This window comes from Tenrec ecaudatus, chromosome 10 (assembly GCF_050624435.1).
Source record: "Tenrec ecaudatus isolate mTenEca1 chromosome 10, mTenEca1.hap1, whole genome shotgun sequence".
In the NCBI taxonomy this organism is placed as follows: Eukaryota; Metazoa; Chordata; class Mammalia; order Afrosoricida; family Tenrecidae; genus Tenrec; species Tenrec ecaudatus.
This window is the reverse complement of record NC_134539.1, coordinates 63496436-63519949: the sequence shown is the minus strand read 5'-3', so window position 1 is coordinate 63519949 and position 23514 is coordinate 63496436. Positions and strand designations below refer to the sequence as shown.

Below are 23514 nucleotides of genomic sequence, written 5' to 3'. Positions count from 1 at the left end.
TAAAAAAAATAATAAAATAAACCACACAAACCCAAGGGTATCATTTTGTCTCTGTAAAAAAAAAGAAAATGCATTTTAGGAAAGGCTTAGCAAATGCTGAGTAAAATGGAAGAACATGCTTCTTTCCACTGGGGGGGGTGTCATTTTATTTTCTAAATTGGCAATGAATAGTTATGATATGTGCCAGTATCATTCTCCTTTTTTGCCACTAAGTATACCCAGAATTCCCTTAGGGACTGTCAATATGAGCCTTCCCCTGTCCAAAGAGGTAGGCCAGAATCCAGGCTGGAGCAGACATGAACAATTTCCGAGGAATTCAAATTTTGAGTGAAAGAAAATTAGTAATGTCCAGGATTTCATCAATCACACAAAGTTCTCAGAGACTAGCCCTTTAGCATTCTCTCAATTTTCTGAAATTCCCCATATTCCCATAAGTTGTTTTCAACTCTGCCATTCTGCAAACTAATAAAAATGCACTCTGTGTGAGTCCAGGTGGACTAGAGAAATAAATTCATAGACACGCATATGTGTATAAGAAACGGTTTTCTATACAAGAGCAACTGAGTATTGAGAAAACATCCCAGCCCGGTCCAGGTCAAGTCCTTAAGTCCGATATTAACCCATATGTCCAATACCAATCTATAAAGTCCTCTTCAGACTCATGAAACACATGCAATGATGCCAAGTCAAGAAGATCACAGGCCAGTGGATGGAAAATCTTGTGGATCCGGTGGTGGTGTAAGCATCTCAGCACTGGCACAGGTCTCCATGTGGCTCCATGTGGCTCCTCCAGCTCCTGAGCTCTAGCATAGATCCATGTGTCTTGTCAACAGGAATGTCTTGCAGGGATTGAGTCTTCATGTGTCCCACCTCCAGCAAGCTATTTATCTCCATAGTGCCTCCAAATGAGGCCATCAAGCTGCAAACGGATTGACAGGCTAAATGCCAACCCTTAACTCTTGAGAGTCTCAAGTTGGCACCAGATTATGTAACTACCACACCCTCCTGTTGGAACAAGCAGTAGAGTAACTTCTTATTCAACTGATCAAAGGCAGGAATAAATTGGAGGTTTCTTCAGAATTCTGGCGACACTTTTCTTTTGGAAACTGTGCATTTTGATCACCTTGGGTTTCTCAGACGCTACAGAAAATGATAATGCTATAAATGAGCTTTATGAGTCGCAAGCCTTTGTCTTGAAAAGTGTGTTGAAGGCAAGGGCACCGCGGCTTCTGGGGGCCCCTGTCCCACAAGTGAAAAGGAAACACGAGGCTTACACCTGAAAATGCCTTTCATGGAATGCCCTTCATGGCCTGGCTAGGGAGGCAACGGCCACCGCAGCCTAAGTGCTGAAAAGCAGGCACGCAAATGAGCAAAACAGCTGTCATCTGGTCAATTCCGAGTCGCAGAGACCTCATGTGTGTCAGTGGTGAAGTGTCCCACGGGGATTTCAGTGGCTGGCTGTGCAGAAACAGATGACAAAGAGCCTTTGTCTAAGGCACCCCTGGGTGGACGCTACCTCCACCTTCCTGTTCGCAGCCAAGCTCATCACTAGCGACTACTGATAGTCGCAAAGACTTGCAGCCAGTTACCCAATGCACAGTCCACCACATGCGTCTTCCTCCTGAACAGTCATTCCTGTTTTTCTCCTTCCCACAGTGCCCTTCTCCCTGGCCTTCCTGGTCTGCTGTTTGGCCCAATCTGATCAGGTTTCTCTGCATCCCTGCCTGTATCTGCTCAGATTTATTCCCTACGGGCACTCAGCTATTTCAGCAGCTACTGGCTTTTTGAACGGAATAATCATGTTAATAAACAACTTCGGGGGCAGAGGACCTGCCTCTCAGTCACTCCAGTTATAAAGGATTCACCTGTTTATGAAACCAGAATGCTTTTAACACTAACTGTGTGCAAGGTTGCCAGGGGTGATGAGGAAAATAAATACGGATCTGACACAAGATTTACTTCCACGGAGCTTCGAGTCTGGACAGGAAAACAAGATCAGTCCCCAAGTCCCCATAATTAAGACATACTGCCGCTGTTCGCTGCTGTTGAGTTGACCTGGGCTCCTGGTGACCCGTGAAAGCACAATGAAACTGTCCCACAGGGCTCGCAAAGCTGTGGGCTTTAAGCAGCAGAGCATGTGGCCTGTCTTCAAGACTACTTTTGATAGACTTAAACCTTCCACCCTTCAGCTGGTGCAAGACCAAGCCGGCTGCCATCGAAGCCATTCCAATTCACACCGATACTTTGCAGGGTTTGGGCGCCTGTAACTCTTCAAGGGTAAAGACAGTCTGCTCTTTCTCTAGAGAAGGGGGAGTTTGAACCACCGACCTTACGGTTAGCAATCCAACACTTCTCCCCAACGCTTCTACCTGAGGCAGCTGTGCGGCACCAAGCCCTCTGGTATGGTTACGTGAGAGGAGGATGGAACTATGCAGCATCATGTGGAAATTACAGAAGAACTGTGAGAAAGTGGCAGCTGAGCTGAACGGGAAGGAGGACAGCTCGTCTTCTCACAGGCACTCAGCAAGGAACAGGGAGCCCTGATGGACCAACAGCAAGCGCTCGACATCGCTCAGACGCATGGACAGTTCACACCCACCAATGGCTCTGGCGTGAAGGGGGAGGAGTCAGAAAGGTAACGTAGGACATGTGAGACAGTGGTGCTTCTGAACTGGTGTGTGTTGGGAGAAAAATGGCACCAAAGTGAAGCACAATGATAAGTTAGGGCAATCAAGCACAGTGGGGAATTATGGTCTGATCTCACGGGAACATCGCCTTATAAAGAAGCGTTTCACAGAAGAATTACCTCTGAGCAAACTTCTATGGATATAACCTGTGATCTAGTTTTCTAACTATTCACTGGAATGGATACAAAGAGTTCAAATGATTACACCAGCAAGCAAGTTAGAGCCAGGAGGGTTATCTGTGAAAGGTTTTTTCTGTTATTTGTTGAGACGGTCTCTTGCTGCTATTAGGAAACTAAGAGGGGGAGTGACAAATGGATAAGAAGCTTCTAGTTTATGTCAAGAACCATCCAATAAAAATAAATATCTAATTTTAGGATAATTGGTATATTTAAGCCCTCCACCATTAACCGAAAGGATAGCCGCTCAAATACACCCAGAAGCACCTCAGATGAAAGGTCTTGTGATTCACGTCTGAAAAGATGAGCCACTGGAAATCCAGTGGACCTCGGCTATACACTGCTACACAGGGGATCACTGGAGCTGCCATCAGCTGCACAGCAACTGGTGTGTGTGTGTGTGTGTGTGTGCGTGGAGCCACACAGAATTGCTTTAGTTTATCTTCTGCAGGTTTGTGAGTTGAATCTCAGTTTGTGAACCTCACTGGGCAGGCCAGTTTCTCATATCCAATAAGCTTGGTTAATGGAATTACCTCTAACAGCAGATTGTTGGCACTTCCAACTGAGGAACTTAAAATAATGTTGGTGCAAATGGAGTGTCTTATCAACAAAAATAGAGGCTTTACCAGTAATGATATAAGATTAGCACATACATGCCCTAAGGAACAAAGCCTATCAGTAGACTTCCTAAATAAGGGAAGGGAAGAAGGCAGATGCTTAACATTTCCACAACAAATTGCAAACAGATTTCCCTTCCCCAGGGACTGTGCCTGCCGAAGCCCAGGCTGTCCCCTCAGGGTCCAGCTCCAGGCTCTGCCCGTGAGCTTCAGCAGAAGAACTGCAGCAGACCTCACACATAGAGCAGAGCTCAGGTATACCACCCTTGACTGCTAGAAGTCCGGGGTGAGCAATTACAGCATTGGGTTACCCTGGGGGAACGGGCATAAAAATGACCAGTTTTCTCTTGTAACCCAGAGAAAATGATTCGAGATGGAAAACACTCACTTATTAAAAAACAAAACAAACAAACAAAAAACCAGAATAATCTATTTCTTCCTAATTCTTTCTCAAGTGAACGAAGAATTTTTCCATTCCTTTGCCCAACTGCAGGGGAATGTGTCTGGAAAGTTATGGAGAGTGACAGATGCACTTATTTTGAAATAAAATGAAATTAAGCCTGTGGTAATACTGAAGGGAAGTCACGATCCAAAATTAACCGGACATGATGGAGCTGAGCTGTGAAGTACAAAGAGTGGGAGGTCGCAGGGGTGTAGCTGAATCTTCTCGGAAGCTCCTAACTTTGGGCAATCTGTACTGTACCGATCAGTGATATTCTTACTGCAATGTGCTCCATGAAATATTAAACCCCTACTAGTTACAGATAAGCATCCAAATATGTCTCTCATTGATACCACTAAGAACACAGCATTCATTTTTTTATATATGGGACTTCAAACTCTGGGGTGGGGGGCATTATAAACAATTCATGGTTCTTCAAAAGTCCCATTTAGAATGAGATTTAAATACTCATAAGACATATGACCACAACACACATATAGACATCTGCATACACATACACATTTCCCAAACCCACTAAGCACTGCAGATAATTTCAGAGTTCAGACTGCAGACTTATTTGCCTGGGGTGTGAGGAAGAGCAAATGTACCTTATTGTGCTCATACTTGTACGGGATCTTGAGCGTGTCCATGGCTCTGATCATAGCCTGCATAGCTGTGAAGATGTTCTGGTATACCAGCTTGGTGAAGCCCCGCTTGTCTTCATCCGAGTATCCCGATCCATGGATGATTCTCATCTGCTTGATAAATGTACTCTTGCCACTCTCTCCTGTCCCTGAAAGACAACAACAGCTTATCAGACCCCATAAGCTTCTCACTGTCTCCCAGACAACCCAATTAGAAGTGTGCCACAGATGAAATCCCCTTCAACAGCCTGGGGCTGGGAGGGGCATCAAAGGAGTCCAACAGTCCTGGAAACGGAAGTCCCACTTACAGCAAATCTAACAAACTTCCCACCTTACTGACAATGAGTCGATTCCAACTCACAGTCACCCTACTGGACAGAGTACAACCAGCCCTTTGGGTTTCCGATGCTGTGAATCTTTGTGGGGGCAGACAGCCTCAACTTTCTTCCTTGAGTGGCTGTTGGGTTTGAGCCACTGATCTTGTAATCAACAGTTTGGAGTCTAAACACCAAGGCTCCGTCCTATAATAAATACTTAGCACCACTGTAAGATGAGATCACATTTCAAGGCAGATTTGCTTTTTAAATAATGTTGTTTTTTAAAGTCTTCTCCACTCTTTGGAAGACTTTCAGCATGGGACTTTGATTGTGATTTATGATCCTGCATCTTGTAAGAAACACACTGAAAACAGTACCTTTTTGACATAACACAACTTTGATCAAGGTTTCTTCTTTGGAGGGCATTTGAAACACTTCCAGAAGGCTGGATAGTTTAGCCAGAATTTGAATCTGGACATGACATATCACGACATGTCACTTGCACAAATGATGTGAACAGAAAGGTAGGACAAGAAACTCAAAATCTTTATAAAAGACATTTTCTTCGTTGGGGTATAAAGAGAGCACAGTATCCCATTAAGACAAGAATCTGGATCAGTCTTCTGGACAGAAAAATCCCAGTGGGGGGTGGGGTGGTGGTGGTGTGCATAGTGTGTGGTTTGACAAAATTATTCTAAGGAATCGCCTAATTTAAGAAAGCCAGTAGGGTTCACTCATGACTAGTAACAGACTACAGAATATATTTTTCCTGGATATGTTTTTCTGTGCAATCTTGTTTTTCACTTTTAAATATCCCCTTTCTGTGACTGTATGCCTTAAGACAATCCCAAACAGAGAGCTATGCATGCCCCAGAAAATAACAGCTGAAATCATTTAACTGTATGATAACCTGTATCTTCTACAGAAAATTGAAAAATTTTAGACTCTAAAACCCCAAATGTCATAACTTCATTTTTTCTCAACATAAGCGCCTTTGTTTATATGACATTTCATTTCTGCATGATATTTTCTGCTCATTTAAAAATTGTACTTGAAGCAACAAAGCCCACAATGGAAGAAGCACACCAGCCTGTGTGATCATGAGGTGTCAGAGGGATCAGTTATCAGGCATCAAAGAACACAAAATCATATTATTGTGAATGAGGAAGGAGTGCAGAGTGGAGGCCCAAAGCCCATCTGGAGACAGCTGGATGTTCCCTTACAGAAGAGTCACAAGGAAGAGACAAGCCAATCAGGATGCAGCATAGCACCAATGAACCATACAACTTTCCTCTAGCTTTTTGATACTTCTTCCCCGCCACTATCATGACCCCAATTCTACCTTACAAATCCGGCTAAACCACAGGATGTACACTGGTACCGATAAGAGATGGAAACACAGGGAATCCAGGACAGACAAACCCTTTAAGACCAATAATGAGAGCAGCGATATCAGGAGGGTAAAGTGAAGGTGGCGGGAGAAAGGTGGAATAGATCACCATGTTCTACATAGAACCCTCTCCTGCCTGAGGGATGGGCAACAGAGTATAAGATATGAAAAAACAATGATCATTTATAAATTATCAAGGTTCGGGAGAGAGGATAGGGTGGGGCAGGAAGAGGAAAAATGAGAACCTGATACCAACAGCTCAAGTAGAAAGAAAATGTTTTGAAAATGATGAGGGCAACAAATGTACAAATGTGCTTGACACATGGATGGATGGATGTATTGTGGTAAGAGCTATATAAGCTCTCAATAAGATGATTTTTTAAAAATTGCACTTGAAACCTCCAAAGCAGTAAATGCTGTTGTCTTTCCCCAGCAACAGGGATAAATAATATGCAAAACAAGAATGGAACAGAGAAGACCGATACGGGCAGTAGCCTTGTGGGCCTTTCCTTACTCCCCCTCCCTCCCTGATCTCTCGCTCTTCGAGCTAGTGAGCGATGGGGTAGGGGTGGGGGGCTGAAAACTAGACTGCAATTGTCTAAATTTCACCTCATTTTTCTGATGACTGAATTTCATTACTATCTATATAAACTATCGTCAAAAATTCAAATGAGGTTTACAGTTTACATGGACGCACTCTTAAAGGGCTGCAGACGTCTTCATAAACATAGAACCACCAGGAAGGATCATGTCTAGCCTCAAAGTCCTGCAGTAACCGATGCCTTTAATTTGTTCCTATTATTTCATTAATGAAATCATAAACTCCTTAAAAGAGAAATTTAACACTGCAAAAAAATTATGCTTTATCATCATAACCTTGAATAATGTAGACACATATAAAAACCTGAATCCACTGTCAGGAAGTCCATTCATGGCAATCCTATAGGACAGAGTAGAACTGCTCTGTGGGTTTCCAAGGCTGCATATGTGTATGGGAGCAGATCGCCTCCTCTTCCTCACACTGCTTGCCCTTGAACTAGCAGTGCAATGGAGAACCCAGTGCACTACTAGGGATCCTTGGGAAACATGTACAGTAACTTAAGAAGTGGCATCTCGGCAACAAGCATACAAATGTGCTTGACACAATGGATGGATGGATGGACTGTGATAAGAATTGTACGAGTCCCCAATAGAATGAGTAAAGCTATTAAATTATCCCATTAATCAGTCAACAATTTATACAATGAAATGAGAATTACTCTCCAAGGTAACTGTGAATACGTGGGGGGGCGGGGGACACACACAAATGGCCTCTTTGTTTATTATTCTCATGCAGAGTCAATAACTGACGTTCTGAGTGTAACTACAGACCTCTCATTCAATCGTCATCTCTGACAGTTCTTTTCACATCCAGAACAGACAAGATCGGAATATGGGAGGTCAAGGGTACAAGAAGAAAAGGAAGGAGGATCAGGCAACAGGGCCTCTTTCTCTCAGTCATCTGAAGAGATTCTATGTATTCACACACACACCCCTAACAAAAACAAAAGAAAAGGAAGTGGCAAATCTCTGTGTACATCTGCTTTTCATTTATTATGATTATATTCATTTATAAAGCATTTTATTGGGGGCTCTTACATCTTGCTAGGCAAGGTTGTCAACTCTTTGGGCACGGACATTGAGGCTTGTCACCAAGCCCTTACTGGCATCTTCCACGTGCTACAATTCACATAAATTCCGACACCAGGTAGGGACACAAGTGACCACGGAATAAATGGGGCAAGTCACCTCCAAGTACAGTACTTTCACCCCACAGAGAGACCTTTTCTCCATCTTGCCCGAGGAGGTACATGCAAGGAGCTCATCAACCACCCTCTTTCTTGCCCTCTGCTCTCAGCGTGGGCTTGCCTAGTAGGAGACACCAGGGACTGACTACAGAGCAGGAGACTACGAACTGTGTTCCCCAGCTCTCTCCTTGCTCCGGCCCTGGTGAAGGCCACAGTTGTGGCTGGGTGACTTCTTCCATACAGAATCTACTTCTGCCAATGCCCAGCTGGTGCTGATCCCTAGTTACTGCTCTACTCTTTCTTGGCGACCGAGGTGGGGCCACACTTTGTGAGCAGACCCTTTGTAAAACTCTCCTCGCCACCTAGTTCCAGTGTGTCATATGTCTCCTGCTGAGACCGCAGCAGGAGACACTACTAAAAGGAAAGCAGAGGCCACTTAATAAGCTGGACAGAGGAAGGGAGAAAGAATGGAGCTCTATTTCTCTGCAGCTCCGTTTTGCTCCAAAAATATTAGTGAAAATGTGCTCTCTTATAGAGTGCTTTATACTCGGTAGGAGCCCTGGATGCGTAGTGGTTACATGTCCAGCTGATAACTTCACTGCAAGGTCAGCAGTTTGCAGCCACCAGCTGTTCTGTGAGAGAATGAAGAAGTTTTCTACTCCTGTAAAAAGAGACCTGGAAACACACTGGGGCCTTTCTGCCCTTTCCTCTACGGTTGCTATGAATCGGCACCGATTTAATGACAGTGAGCTTGTTTGTTTGTTTGTAATTCAGTAACTCGCCGTAATAACACTCTAATGGAGACCAATTTAAAAAAAATTCAAAGGTTCCAAAACCGAATGTAGGTCTCTGCCAAAGTCCTAAAAGAAACTGTACTTCTCGCAAGGAGCACTGGGCACACTTGCGCATGCACACATCCCACTTGAAGACAAACTCCAATACAGACATAGGAAACAGTGGCCCTCACCTTCTAAATGCCCTGCTGGTAAAGAAACGTGTGCTCAAGCTCTTATGCCTTGGAAAGCAGTCATGTCGCACACTGACATCTCATTCTCCCCCCACGTCCCTAAACCACGTTTTTCTGCTTTCACAGAAAAGGGAAGACTGCTGTGGCAACCTATGTCTAAGACTTACACACGCAGCCCTCAAGGAACAATGACAGGGTTCAAGCACAGGTCTTCAGAGTCCCTCGGATCTGTCACAACTACCATCACTTCATCGCTGTCCCGAGCCCAGGAGAATTAACTCCTGCGTACCCATAACCTAGAACCATCGCAACATGGCTTTAAACTCTTTATCCTTTGAGTCTAATTTTGGATTTCTGAATATCGCTTCTACTGTGGGGTCTCATTTTGAATCCTAATGCTAAATTCCAATATCTGTGCCATCCCTTCGCAGAGAAAGATCTCACCGATGAATCCAATGCTCACTCTTTGATTTTTATTACACAAAAACAGCAAGTGTAAAGTGACAGCAAGGATTTGTGTAAAAAAAAAATCCATGTGATACCAAAGGCAGAATGAGAAAAGGCGTACATTAGAGTCATGTGGTAGAGAATAGAACCAAAACTGCAGTTAGCCCAAAGGAAAGTACAAGGGCATCTCCACCAAGCAACAGCCTCGGCTTCCTGGTTCCCGTAAGAAGAGTTCTATCCTGTAGCTGGATCAATCCACGTTAGCAAGTGTGAAAGCCAAGTCCCAAGGCCCTTCCAGCTTTTGTAGAATTATTCAAAATTCTCAGAGCTTGAGACGAACATTTTAACAGTCTACCCATGACTAATATGGGGGTTTACACTTTTTTTTTTTTTTTACAAAACCAGCTGTTCCCAAATGATGATGCTAGGTGGAGAGCAAATGTTTTGAGAATGATGAGGGCAATGAATATACAAATGTGGTTTACACAATTGATGCATGTATGGATTGTGATAAGATTTGTATGAGCCCCTAGAAAAATGATTCAAAAATGACATTATTTCATAGGTTCAGGGCAAATGAGAAGTAGGGTGCATTGGGATCCATCACTATACCATACATGTAATTGAAAGAAATCAGATTTTTTTAGCCTAGTAGACAGCTTTGTGAATCCAGTGATGGCTAGTCTCTTTTCACAACACAGGACAATGAAAAGTTTGTTTCCAAAACTACTGGCAAAATAAAATCTAAACCCTAGCCCTTATAGAAAATGCCAAGGAAGGGGAAGATGTCTGCCTCTGTCTCTTCCTTGGGGGGAGTGAGAAGAGGGTGGGGGCTAATTTAACAACTGTCTCCAACCATTTCACAACATGAACAAGCAAACACCAACCCCATACTTTCTTCTTCAGTGGCCTTTAAAAGTGTTGCCCCAGAAAAGGTATTTGTCTCTTTAGGTAAAAAGTTCTGCCTTTTCTTTTTCTACCTCATCCAAATATCCAGAAATTAGATATTTTAGGAATCATGTTCTTAAAAAGGCCACTTCATTTAAGCTTGTATACTTGGCTTTGAGGAATAATTGCCTGCCCACTGGATCAGGATGAAGTCAAGAGAGCAAGCCCTAGTCCTTTACACATCTGCTTCCATCAGAACAAACATAAAATACAGAGGAATCTCCTGCTACAGAGAGGGACACTTTGTAATTAACCCATTCCCCCACTAGGGCCCTTTGTAAACACTCAGAATATACTCTTTCTCTTTCTTTCCTATCCCTCTCCCTCGTTTTCACTCTCAAGCTTCCATTTTAAACTGTTCTATGATCTTCTCCACATAACAGGATTCCCAATACAGGTTCGGTCACAAACTCACTTTGACCCTATATATCCCAATCCTACAAAGCATCTATATGTTCACAAATCACTTTGCCCATCTGTACACCACCACCTGCCATTGGTTACGAACAATTCATTTCTATGGAGGACAGCTTTGCTTCTTCCACATGTACCTGAGATGACAGTCTTAAATCCAATAATACATCAATTTTTCAATGGTAACAAATCCATGTTCATTGTTCAAAGCAATCACAAAGGCCCTCATTTTTCTCACACTTGAATTGACTTGCTACAAGGTAACATTCCTACGGACACAACATTGCTGAAGCAAACCCACTGCCAAGGATTCCACTGTAGCCCTAGCAGTCCTTCGGGCACAGTGGAACTATTCCATAGGGTACCTGAGGCCGTGAATCTTCACAGATTCCCTCACCTCTCTCTCAAGGCAGCTGGGAAGTTCGAACTGCTAACCTTGCAGTCAGCAAGCAGTTCACCTCTTAGCCCACAACACCACCAAACTGAAAATGCAACTGCCATTGAGTCAATTCTGACTCACTGTGACTGTACAGAGTAGAACTGTCCATGTGGGTTTACAAGACTGTAAATCCTTATAGGGTTGAGAGACTCATCTTTCTCCTACAGAGTGGCTGCTGGTTATTTGAACAGCTAGCCTTCTGGTTAGCAGCCCAAAGAGCAGCCAACTAGACCCCCAGGACTCCTTAAAGATTGCTGTGTCCTCAAAATATCTCTTCCGATTGCCACCGCCCTAAAGAATGCCAGTGGCCCAAATTTCAGTACAGGGACCCTGAGAAACAATCGGTGGACACTGCTCTGTTAAGTACGTCAAGGGTCCCAGAGTTTGCACCTGCCCTCCTTAAAGCCAGCCAAAAAATGCAGCATGTTGTGCACGGTGCAGAACTTCACGGGGTGCCTGCTAGGAAAACGAAGACATGCCCACTTTTTACTTGATACCTACCCTAAAGAAGGCCTGTAGCCCAGTGAGACAGACACACACCCATGTTCACTATAGCACTGCTCAAAGTAGCAAGAAAATGGAAACAACCTAGAGGCTTATTTGTGGAAGAATGGATAAATAAATCTTGGCACCAGCTATCAAAAGACATAACGAGGGGCTTGAAGTTAAACAGCCATCTAGCAGAGAAGCTACAGGCTCATATGGAAGAAGCACACCAGCCCATGCGATCATGAGATAGATGTTGACAGGATCAGGAAAGAGGCATCAGAAGACCCCAAACAAACAAACAAACAAACAAAAAACCTATAGTTGAGAACAGGGGGAGGAGGGGTCAGAGCAGAGACCCAAAGCCCACCTGTAGACAGTGGGACAGCCACACACAGAAGGGTCACAAGGAAGAGATGAGTCAAACAGGGCGCAGTGCAGCACAGATGAAATACACAATAATCCTCTGGTTCCCTGAGGCTTCCTCAGCCCCCACTATCATGACCCCAACCCTGCCTTCTACTTCGGGCTAGACCGGAGCATGTGCACAGGTACAGATAAAAGCTCAGGACGCATGGAATCCAGGTCAGATAAACCCCTCAGGAACAGTAAAGGTAGTAGCGATACCAGGAGGGCTGGGGGAAGGTGGGGAAAGAAGGGGACACAGATTGCACTGATCAACACATACCCCCTTCCTAGGGGATGAGCAATAGAACCATCGGGGAAGGGAGACAGCGGTGATTGCAAGATATTAAAATAGTAATTATTTATAAACTATCAAGAGGTCATGAGGGTGGGGTGGGGGAGAGAGGGGAAAAGAGGAGCTGATAGCAAGGGCTGAAACAGAAAGTAAATGTTTAGAAAATTGATGATGGCAACATATGTACACATATGCTTGATACAATTGGTGTGTGGATGGTTATAAGAGCTGTAAGAGCCCCAATAAAATTATCTTAAAGTGTTTTTAATTTATATAAAATAAATAAATCCATAGTAGAAAAATACACATCACTAAAAAATAATGATGAAACTGAAATACCTCATGATATGGATGGATTTAGAGGACATTAAGCTGAGTGAAGTTAGTCAACTGAAAAAGGCCAAATATTGTATGAAGTCTGTTTTAAAAGAAAGGGCCAGATGAAGGTTTGCATACCAAAGAAACAGACTTTGATGGTTATCAGGGACTGCAGGGTAGAGAGCAAAGAGGAAGCAGTAAGCTAGAGGGTGGGCAAGTGTTAGCTAAGGGGAACATAATATTCTACAAGAGGAAGAATAAGAAAAGGGGGGGTGGGGAGACAAGGCAAGCTAGTAGGATGTTTGATAAGTTGTTTAAATTGTTGAGTACAAAAATGATGATCTCAAATGTAAACCCCCCACCTAATTCGCAATGACAAGGTTTTATGATTTCACGAGTGATAAAACTGAAGGTATTTAAAGTTGTGCGATAAACTACTTGCTCCCCCGCCCCGCCAGTGCCTTCATGACTGTATTTGGAGGAACTGTCAACCCATCAGAACTCTACAGCTGAAGCCCAGTGCCCCTGTACCACCCCTCTCGCTGTGCCAGCACCTCAATAAAGCAGAGCTGAGAACAAATCCATAGTAGCGCTCACTGAAGTGAACTATAATTCAAGTAATGACACTCTAGTTCCATTTGTGTCGGCCAAGAGGTTGGAAAGGCTGGAAAACATGGGCGCTCAGCAGCGTCAAAGTTGAACTTGGGCAACTCTCACATAAACTTGAGCCAAATAAAAGCAGACATTTCAAGGAAGAATTTTCCCCCATAAGCACATCGTCAACCCATACCTGCAAAGAATTAATCGCATGGAGATAAAAATGAATTTAATTATGTTAACTTAGAATGCAACCCATGTGTCGTCCACAGCATACTGTAAAATATAACCACGTATTCAAAAATGCCTCTGCATTTGTCCTACACTTCCACCGGAAACCTGTGCTTGAAAGTGGTAATACAAAAGTCACCACGGCCCCTCTATTTAAATAAAGACCATGTGCCTTGAAAGCAAGGGTTTGGTATACTTAACTTTTTATTCCCAAGAGGGGGTGTCGGGAGACACCTGGAAGTTTCGAACTGTGACGCAGAAATGAACTTAATTCCGTATTGGGTAAGCTAGTAGTAACCAGGGCTATTAACAACTAAGGCGTGCTGGTGGCCTGGTGGTTTATATGCTGGCCTCCTAACTGTGGAGTCAGCAGCAAAACCACCAGTCTTTCTGCAAGAGAAAGATAGGCATTCTACTCCGGTAAAGATTTACAGCCTCAGAAACCACCCACCCCGGGGCGCGGTCTCTGTCCTATAAGGTTGCTATGAGTTAGAATCAACTCTATGGCAGTAAATACTTTGAATGAAAACTCATTGTTTTTTATGGCAGATAAGCAGAAAATCCAATTATCTATTGAAAATACAACTATTCATCTGTAAACAGTTAAATGATTCAGAACAGTTTAATAGTCCAAATGTCTGAAGAGCAGTATATGACAGTACCCCAAGATTACTCCATGGTATAAGAATATTTTCTTCCTTGTTTGATCATGGCAAGCATTCTGTATTAAAAATTAACATCAACACGAGGTGCCAAGGTACCAGGTATAAGGCATCATGCAAAAAAAAAAGATATAAGTGTGTGTATGTATGTGTATATGTGTGTATATGTATATATGTATATATATACCATATTAAATGAAGGGGGAAGTGCAGAGTGGAGACCCAAGGCCCAAGTGTCGGCCAATGGAGATCCCCTCATAGAGGGGTTTAGGAGAGGAGATGGGTTAATTAGGGTGCGAGGTAGTACCGATGAAGAACACAGCTTTCCCCCAGATCCTGGATGCTTCCTCCCCCCAACTACCATGATCCGAATTCTACCTTGCAGGGCTAGATAGGACAGAGGCTGTACACTGGTACATATGAGGGCTGGAGGTACAGGGAATCCATGGTGGATGATACCTTCAGGACCAAGGGTGTGAGGGACGATGCTGGGAGAGTGGAGGGTGAGTGGGTTGGAAAGGGGGAACTGATTACAAGGATCCACATGTGACCTCTTCCCTGGGAGAGGGACAGCAGAAAGGGGGGAAGGGAGACTCCGGATAGGGCAAGATATGACAAAATAACGATGTATAAATTACAAAGGGCACATGGGGGAGGGGGGAAAGGAGAGGGAGGGGAAAAAAAAGAGGACCTGATGCAAGGGGCTTAAGTGGAGAGCAAATGCCTTGAGAATGATTGGGGCAGGGAATGTATGGATGTGCTTTATACAATTGATGTATGTATATGTATGGATTGTGATAAGAGTTGTATGAGTCCCTAATAAAATGTAAAAAAAGAAAAAAAATTAACATCAACTGGTTGATCAGCCAGGTGATATGTGTTTTACAACTTCAAAATGGGTCTACAGGGCCAGCCTGAATTCCAACTATGTGGACCCCCAGCTCCCCCAAATGTACTTCAGATGACAACACTGAAGCTGCAGCTCAGGAAGAGGTAGCTTCTGACCAGGAGCAAATGAAAAGGGAGGGAGAGAGAGTGGAACACTTCCTGGCCCACAAAGCCCCGAGGACTATATTCTACTTCGGAGGAGCCAGTGCAGAGAGAGGACCATAGGGCTGGCCCCACCGCAAGACACGACACCCCTCACTGACCCCATAGTACTACTGGGAACAACACTGGAGACACAGTGTGGGAATAGTCCCTAACCTGACCCCACCACACGAGGGCGAAACACTAAGGGCGTGCAGAAAGAGCAGAAAGGGGAGCAAAGCAATAAATTTCCCAAGGAACATCAAAAATAGACTTTGGGGCTAAGGTGTGGCATCTAATCAGACAGACCTGAAACTATTTATAGGCTTTTTTTTTTTTTTACAAACCCTTGTGTCGAGGGCTGACTTTCAATGGATCGCAGCGAGGTTTTCTTTCTTTCTTTCTTTCTTTCTTTCTTTCTTTCTTTCTTTCTTTCTTTTTTTTGCTGCTGGTTTTTGTGGGGGTTTTTTTTATATTGCTATTGTTGCTCTTTTGTTTTCTTTTGTTGCTATGTTTTGCTTTGTCTAATTTTTGTGATCATTATTGTCACTGCGTGTCAATCTAGTTAAGATCGATAAACAATCCTGAGGAGAAAACAATGGGACCAAATGTTCTGAGGGGACATGGGAGAGGGGACAGTGGGGGATAGGAAAGAGCTTGCCAACATTGCCAACAAACTCAGGGAAAAGTGAATAGGTGACCTAAAATCGATGATGAGGAGGGCATAGGATGCCTGATGGGGCTTGATCAAGGGCAATGTAGTCAAGAAGAATTACCAAAGCACAAATGAAAGCCGAACATGATAGAGGGACAAGAGGAAAGTAAAAGGAAATAGAGGAAAGAACTAAGAAGCAAAGGACATTTATAGAAATCAAAATACAGGCATGTATATATATAAATACATTTATATATAATGATAGGGAAGTAAGTCTATGTACATATATTTATATGTTAAGAAGGCAGCAGATGGACATTGGGCCTCCTCTCAAGTACTCCCTCAACAGAAGAACACTTTGTTCTAATAACCTGGCATTCTATGATGCTCACCTTCCCCATATGATCGTTGAAGACAAAATAGGTGCAAAAATGAGTTAGTTAAAGTTTATTGTGCCAAACTGGTTGATAAAAATATGTGGGGTTAATTGAAGGGCGGAGAGATAAATGGCTTGGTGAGCCTCACCTTTCGAGTTCTCTGGTCTCTTGCTTTCTGATGATCAGACCAGGGTGCAGCTGCCTTAGCCAGTTCCCTGCTTCAGCTGGCAAGTCTCTTCCTGCAAGACATCCCTGAAGAGAAGCCACACGGACCTAACCCTGATACAGCCCTGGCTGCTGGAGCAGCCGTGTGGAGACCCCTGCCAGCGCTGAGACGCACACACGTTCACTGATTTGGCTTTCCTCAAGGAGTCAGCATCATTGAGTGTGTTCTGTGAGATGGAGGAGGACTTTGTGGATTGGTGTTGGACATATGGGTTAATGTTGGACTTGTGGGCTTGGGCAGCACTGGGTTGGGATGTTTTCTTGATGTGCACTTATCCTTGATATAAAACTCTCTCTCATACATGAGTTTCTGTGGATTTGTTTCTCTAAAGTACCCAGACTAACACAATAAGCAAGTGTGGTGAAGAAAGCTGATGGTACCCAGCTATCAAAAGATATAGCATCTGGAGTCTTAAAGGCTTGAAGATAAAATTAATTAATCAATCAATTAATTAATTAAAATTTTTAAAGGCTTGAAGATAAATAAGCAGCCATCTAGCTGAAAAGCACACCAGCTGGAAAAAGCACACCAGCCTGTGTGATCATGAGGTGCCAAAGGGATCAGTTATTAGGCATCAAAGACCCCAAACAAAAAATCATATTGATGGGACTAAGGCAGAGGGCGGAGTAAACCCAACTAAACCAGAGCATGTACACTGGTACAGGCAAGAGCTCACAACACTGGGAATCCAGGACTTATAAACCCCTCAGGACCAATAATGAGAATGGCAATACCAGAAGGGGAAGGGGAAGAGGTTGTGGAGAGAAAGGGGAACCAATCACAATCATCGACATATAATACCCCGCCCCAGGGGGACAGACAACAGAGAAGTGGAGGAAGGGAAACAGTGCCTGGTATAAGACATGAAAAAATGTAATAATTTATAAATTATCAAGGGATCATGAGGAAGGGAAAGGAGAGGGAAGGAACATGAGCTGCTACCAAGGGCTCAAGTAGAAAGAAAATGTTTTGAAAATGATGATGGCAACACATGTACAAATGTGCTTGACACAATGGATGGATGGATGGATGGATGGATGGATTGTGATAAGATCTGTAAAAGCCCCCAATAAAATGATTTAAAAACAAAGAAAAATTTTAATTTATATCCAATTTTGGATGATCTGGTTACCAAAATCTAATGTTTTGGGAGGCTGTATTGTTTTGCTTGGTTATTGACTATACATATTAGGGGTATCTCAGGAGTGTTGTGCAGGATATACTAACTATATCACCACCTATCTAGATAGACATGCAGAGACAATAATGAGCACAAAAATAAGACATAACAAAATAAAATGAAGAAACAAAACAAAAACAACAAAAAAGCCCATAAATAGTTCCAGGTCTGTCTGTTGACCTTTATGAGTGTTATCTAGTTGGGTCTGATGGGTGCCACGCCCTGGCCCCAAAGTTTATTTTTGGTATCCCTAGGGAACTTCATGGCTTTGCTCCCCTTGCTGCTCTCTTGCATGCCCTTAGAGTTTCACCCTAGTGTGCTGGGGTCAGAGCGGGCACAGTTTCCACACTGTGTCTCTGGTGTTGTCCCCTGTAATGCTATGGTTCCGTGAGGGACATCATGTCTTGTGGTGGGGCTAGCCCTATGGTCCTCTCTATGCACTGTCTGCTCTGAGCAGGAATATCATCCTCAAGGCTTGGTGGGCCAGGATGTGTTCCACTCTGTCTCCTTCCGTCTTCATTTGCTCCTGTGTGCTCTGATCAGATGTACCCTCTCCCCAAGCTATAGCTTCAGTGATGTCCTCTGAAGTGAATTTTTCTGGGGGTGGGGGAGTGTCCATGTAGTTGGGATTGGGGCCAGCTCCGCAGACCTCTCTTCTGGTTCCCTGCTCCATGCCAGTATGTTGCATTCATGTCTTGCGCACTGCGTTGCAGTCTGGCCTCTCTCTCCCTCTCCTGTGGAGCCATAAACACTCCCTCCCCTTGGACGAGTTAGTGCCCTGTTCCCTCACTACTCATGGTTTGGTTTCTTTCTATCTTTCTTTGCTCTTCCTTCTTAGGTGGCTGCCATATGTATACCTGGATTGGGTCTGGCTCCTGCCCTTCTACCTGGACCTCATCCCAGAAATATATGTATACAGTAGCTTTTTCCCTATCCCTTTTTGCACTTTTAAGCTCACCTCAGCAGACTGGTGTTGTACTTGTTCTTTTCCACTTAGTTTACTTTGTTTAGCATAGTTTCCTCCAGTTCTTCCCATGTGATGATGTGCTCCATGCACTCATCACTGCTTTTTAGAGATGCGCAATCTTCCATTGTATGTAAGTTCCAAAATTTTTTGATCCATTCGTCCACTGATAGAGATTTCGGCTGTTTCCAACTCTGTGCAATTGAGAACTGTGCCGCAATGCCCAGCAGGAGGACTGCTGGGTAGTATGGAAGTTCAATTTCCATCTGTTTTAGAAATCACCGAATCAATTTCCACGGTGGCTGTACATACCTACATGTCCACCAGCAGTGGACAGGAGTTCCTATTTCACCACAGCCCCTCCAACACTAACTACTTTCCAATTTTTTTTAATTGAGCTATTTTTGAGGGTGTTAGGTAATATCTCATTATGGCTAATGACCAGGAACAATTTCTCATATGTTTATTGGCCATTCAGATTTCTGCCCTTGTAAAACTTCTGTTCAGGTCCTTTGCCCACCTCCTCAGTGGGCAATGAGTTTTTACCTTTTTGGAAACTAGCAGAGTTCTGTAGATTTTAGTAATAAGGCCTTTGTCTTGTGTGTCATTGCTAAAGATGTTTTCCCAGTCCATGGGCTCTCTTATTACTCTCTTGGTGAATTCGTTCTATATACACAGGTATTTTATCTTCAGTATGTCCCACTTGTCAATTTGCGCCTCCTCTGTATTTGGGTCCTTGCCTATTTCTGATAGCCTATGTATTCCCTGCGCCAAAGTTCTCAGGTTTGTGGGCTGAGCAGGGTTTAGTTCTGTTGTCCGTAGGGCCACCATGACTTGGAACTGAATTGATAGCTCCTAACAACATAAGACTTAAAGTAGGATAATGAAATACAGAGTGATGTAGCACCTAATTTAATGAGAAAGGGCAAGTAGAGTTCTTTTGATAAGGTACTGAGAAAAGCTGAGAAATGTTTCCAGATACAGCAACAAGTAAATTAAATGAAATCAGCATTCTAGGAAGTGGGCTGGCTTACACAGAAGCCAAATTCACTGCCCCAAGTTGAATTGCACTCATAGCGACAGCCTCATATTTCTCCTACGGAGTGGTTGCTGGATTTGAACCACCAGCCTTGTGGTTAGCAGCCTAACACCTAACTCACAGAACAACCCGGGCAGCTTAGAAGCCACAGTGATAAAGATCTTGGGCAGAAGGTTGGAGGAAGAGAGGACTAGACTATGATTAGAGGATTACACTGTGCTGGTCATGGTGCAGCAAGTGAGGAAGAGAGAGGCAGCAGATCGTATGAGAGCGCTGAGTCTATAGATAGAGGCTAGACAGACTGAGGGTAGATCAGACAGAGCACTGTACTGTGGGAAAAACTTTAGAGCTTATTCTATGTGAATTTAACCCATTTTGGAGGGTTTCAACCAGGAAGGTAATGTGGTCTGATCTGAGCTAAATAAGAATGTATATCATAGGAAAATGCTAGTAGGGAGTTCCAAGTTATCAAGGAAAAAGATGGCAGCAGTGTGGAGCAGGATGGCAGGTATAGTGATAGGGAAAAGTGGAATGTGATTCTCAGGATAAATCCTGGAGAAAGATAGTGGAAAAAGAGAGAGCGCCAGCCGAGGTATGGCTCCTAGACTTTTGACTTCAGACACTTGGTGAACGGAATAATTAAATTCCCAGTTAGAGAAATCAGAAGAGGTAGAGGCTTAGGGGGAGACGGGTGCATTCAGTTTGAGAAGCTTACTCATTCCATCAAAAAGGACTTTTTGCACATCTATCATGTTCATGCCACCATGTGGTGCAAACCATGGTAGGACACAGACTATGACTGAGCGCCTATGCAGACATATGACTCGGAGCAGATGGGAAAATCTGGGTTATAATTTCACTTCCTATAGGATAAATCTTCCTATGTAGGGAGATATGGAACATTTTGGTTTCTAATTATACTTTCATACAAACGCACATTTATTTACTTACATTCTGCTACATGTACTTATCTTTAGAAAAAGTGTGACTTCACCAAACATTTGGAATGCAGAAATATCCTAAAAATGTCATCTTGATAACAATATGTTGAGAAGCATGAACGCTTCAGACTAGTCACCATAGAATTTCACATGGATTGTTTCATACCATAAAAAAAACGTATGTCAAGTCACACGCAAGCAAACTGCACACTTAAAAATGCAGTGGGTGGAATATGATAAGACACTCTTGTGAAAAAAATCTTGAGATGTTCTCATTAAGCTAGTAACTATTCCCTCAGGCTAGAATGGCCCGGTAATTCTCTCCAAAGGAGAGCAAAAAACTAACCTGTAGCTGAACACAAGGCCACATGAGGCAAGTCTGAAATGTCATTCTTCAGCTAATTTCATATTTTCCACGAGCAAATATGCTGGCAGTCGTGGAAAGGCGGAGTCCCAGCGGAGCAGGGGTCCCCGTTTGACTTTTGGGGGGAGCGTGGTCTTGCCGTGATAGTCCTTGGCCTCTCCAAGCTACAGACCAGGGAAATGGCCTACGTGACCCCAGGGCTTCCCTCCAGCTTTTGGATTTTACCATTATTGTCCTTCTCTGCATGCCACTGTGCAGAACTTAAAACAATGAACAATTCTACAAAGCCCACCTCCCCTCCCCCCCAAAAAACAAACAAGTTTGTCTATTCTTTACTACGCAACGAAGAGTGAATTCCAATACATTGACTAAACATTATGAGTCTTTTTTCAAGGTGATTATGTCAAGTTTTGATTTTGTTTCTTCTCTCTTAAGTCACATGGTTCTTTCTTAACTTTGAGCCTCCTAATGAATTATCGTGCGAGGTCAGGGAGTTAGGGTGCTGGCGGCGGAAGCAAGTGCTGCTGCAGTGAGGCGAACAACCGATGCAGCATGCTGCGCGAAGCATGCAAGCAGCCGGGCCGTAGAGCATCGCGTGCACTTTGAACTAGCGTCGCTGTCAAAGTACGGCACTGCAGCATGTCATGACTCTGAGAAGTCTCGGGACTGGGCATGGTTTGCACGGCTGCCTTTACTGCTGCGTCGCCAAGGTCGTTCCGACTCGCAGAGGCATCACGGACAAGAGAACCAAGCACTGCCCTGTCCTGGGTCATCTTCACAATTGTCGCTGACACCGTGTCAACCCACTGCATTGAGGGCCATCTCCTTCTTCGCTGACGCTCTACTTTGGAGCCTCGGTGGTGAAGTCCTCTGTTATGAAGGGTCAGCGGTTCAAAACTCGCCAGACACTCCACGGGAGAAACAGTTGTCAATCTGCTTCCCTAGAGATTACAGCCTTGGGCATCTCCCTGTAGGGCACTCCTGCTCTGCCTCATAGGGCCAGTATGCATCAGAGCAGACTCAATGGCAAGAGGTTTTAGATTGCCTGGGGATTTTAAAAGGAGCCCTAGCGGCGTAGGGGTCATACATTGGGCTTCAATCCACAAGGTCAGCAGTGTGAAGCCACCAGCTGCTCCAAATTGCAATCTCAGAAGCTCGATGGCAGTTCTGCTACAGGGTCACTATGAGTCAGCATTGACGCCATGGCAGTGAGCATGGTTGTTATAGTGAGCTTAAAACGATGAAATGATCTGGGAGAACGTGTTACAGAAGACAATGGCTAATAAGGTGTGAGTATTGACCTAATAGGGACTGTGGAAGCTCGTTGTTCATGTAGCACCTCCGATTTCATTCAAACGAAAAGCTAACTTAGTTTTCTTTTTATAAAGAGAAAAAAAAGCATGACTCATACACACTCAAGTAAGTCAAGCCCATGCATTGTTCACATTTCAGTGTTTTTCTCCTGGGGGGAAATATTGGTGTTGAGCAAAAAAATCATAGTACCTGCTGGGGGTCCCATTATTAGGAGTAATCCCACCCAGCAAGGATTCTTGGAGGCAGACCACTTCCAAATGGCTAATCTGGGAGAACTCAACAAATATGTATTAGGAAATCATTTGGGTTCTCATTTCCCCTGGAGTACATACCAAAAATAGTTTTTAAGAAAGAAGGATCGCCGGGCCCCGGGGGAAGGAGTGGGCCTTGTGTCCATCATTCAGAGGACTTGGACGATTGGCACATGAGACAGCCCCGCTCTTTTCTATTTGAATTACTCTGAAGTGAGCAAATGATGAGTCTCGTGGATTCATACGTCCCATCCCAGAGAGAAGGGCACCACCTGGCACTGTCAAAACCAGTTCCCCAACCAGATAAAGAGTTGCCCTAAGATTTGTTGTGTTAATTTAAATTTGTTCTCTGATTTTTCTTGCCTGCTGGTCACAGATTCCCCAACATCCAAAAGAGCGGCATTAACAGGCATGCCTTTTCTCAGTGTTTTCTCGGAAATAGCAGAGGCCAAACCAAGCCTCGGTGAAATGCAAAGTACCTTTTTTGTACTCTTACATAAGTTGCACATGGAAGTACCCACTGCCGAGAAGGCTCACACCCAGAGATGTGTAACCAGTGGGCAGGGAAACAGATCTACATGCATATATTTACTGAGTTAGTATTAAGGCAGCAGATGGAAATTGGGCCTCCACTCAAGTACTCACTCAATACAAGAACACGTTGTTCTATTAAATTGGCATTCCAGGACGCATACCTTCCCGACACAATTGCTGAAGAAAAATGTGTGCAAAAGCAAATGTGGTGAAGAAAGCTGACGGTGGCTGGCTATCAAAAGAGATAGCACCTGGGGTCTTAAAGGCTTAAAGATAAATAAGCGGCCATCTAGCTGAGAAGCATCAAAACCCACATGGAAGAAGCACACCAGCTTGGCTGATCATGAGGTACAGAAGGGACCAGTTATTAG

The 23514-nt window shown here is 43.9% G+C and overlaps 1 protein-coding gene across 1 annotated transcript in view; it reads right to left on the bottom strand.

Annotated features, from left to right (window-relative positions):
• Positions 1–23514, bottom strand: part of LOC142459186 (guanine nucleotide-binding protein G(q) subunit alpha) — a 365934-nt gene that overhangs the window by 231805 nt on the left and 110615 nt on the right. Inside the window, exon 2 of the mRNA XM_075560515.1 lies at positions 4531–4715. Coding sequence (XP_075416630.1) covers positions 4531–4715 — 185 coding nt within the window. The remainder of the gene's footprint in view (positions 1–4530; positions 4716–23514) is intronic.